We start from the raw sequence: 274 nt of genomic DNA, 5'->3' as shown, positions 1-274 counted from the left end.
CGGTTGAGATCTGGGCAGCCCCACGCCGGGCTCGCTGCCTGGAGGAGAGGGACGGGGCTGGAGCATCCCTGCAGGACGTACCGGTGAAGAAGATGTAGTCGAATTTGTTCTCCAGCAGCTGGGTGGTCTCCTCCACGCCCGCGGTCACCACGGCGAAGCAGTCCTGTGATAGAAAGGGAAGGGTTCACCTCTCAGCGTCTCTCCCCGTCCCCACCAACGGCATCCTGGGGTGTGTGGACACCGGCCACGGGACGGGAGCACCCCAGAGCGGGGC

The 274-nt window shown here is 65.7% G+C and overlaps 1 protein-coding gene across 1 annotated transcript in view; it reads right to left on the bottom strand.

The window, feature by feature from the left end:
- Positions 1 to 81: 81 nt before the first annotated feature.
- Positions 82 to 274, bottom strand: part of LOC104272340 (aldehyde dehydrogenase family 3 member B1-like) — a gene marked incomplete at both ends in the record, with an annotated part of 4574 nt that continues 4381 nt past the window's right edge. Inside the window, one exon of the mRNA XM_009867308.1 lies at positions 82 to 163. Within this exon, the coding sequence (XP_009865610.1) occupies positions 82 to 163 (82 nt within the window). The remainder of the gene's footprint in view (positions 164 to 274) is intronic.

This window comes from Apaloderma vittatum, unplaced genomic scaffold (genome assembly GCF_000703405.1).
Source record: "Apaloderma vittatum isolate BGI_N311 unplaced genomic scaffold, ASM70340v1 scaffold25760, whole genome shotgun sequence".
Lineage (NCBI taxonomy): Eukaryota > Metazoa > Chordata > Aves > Trogoniformes > Trogonidae > Apaloderma > Apaloderma vittatum.
This window is presented reverse-complemented; position numbering and strand designations above follow the sequence as displayed.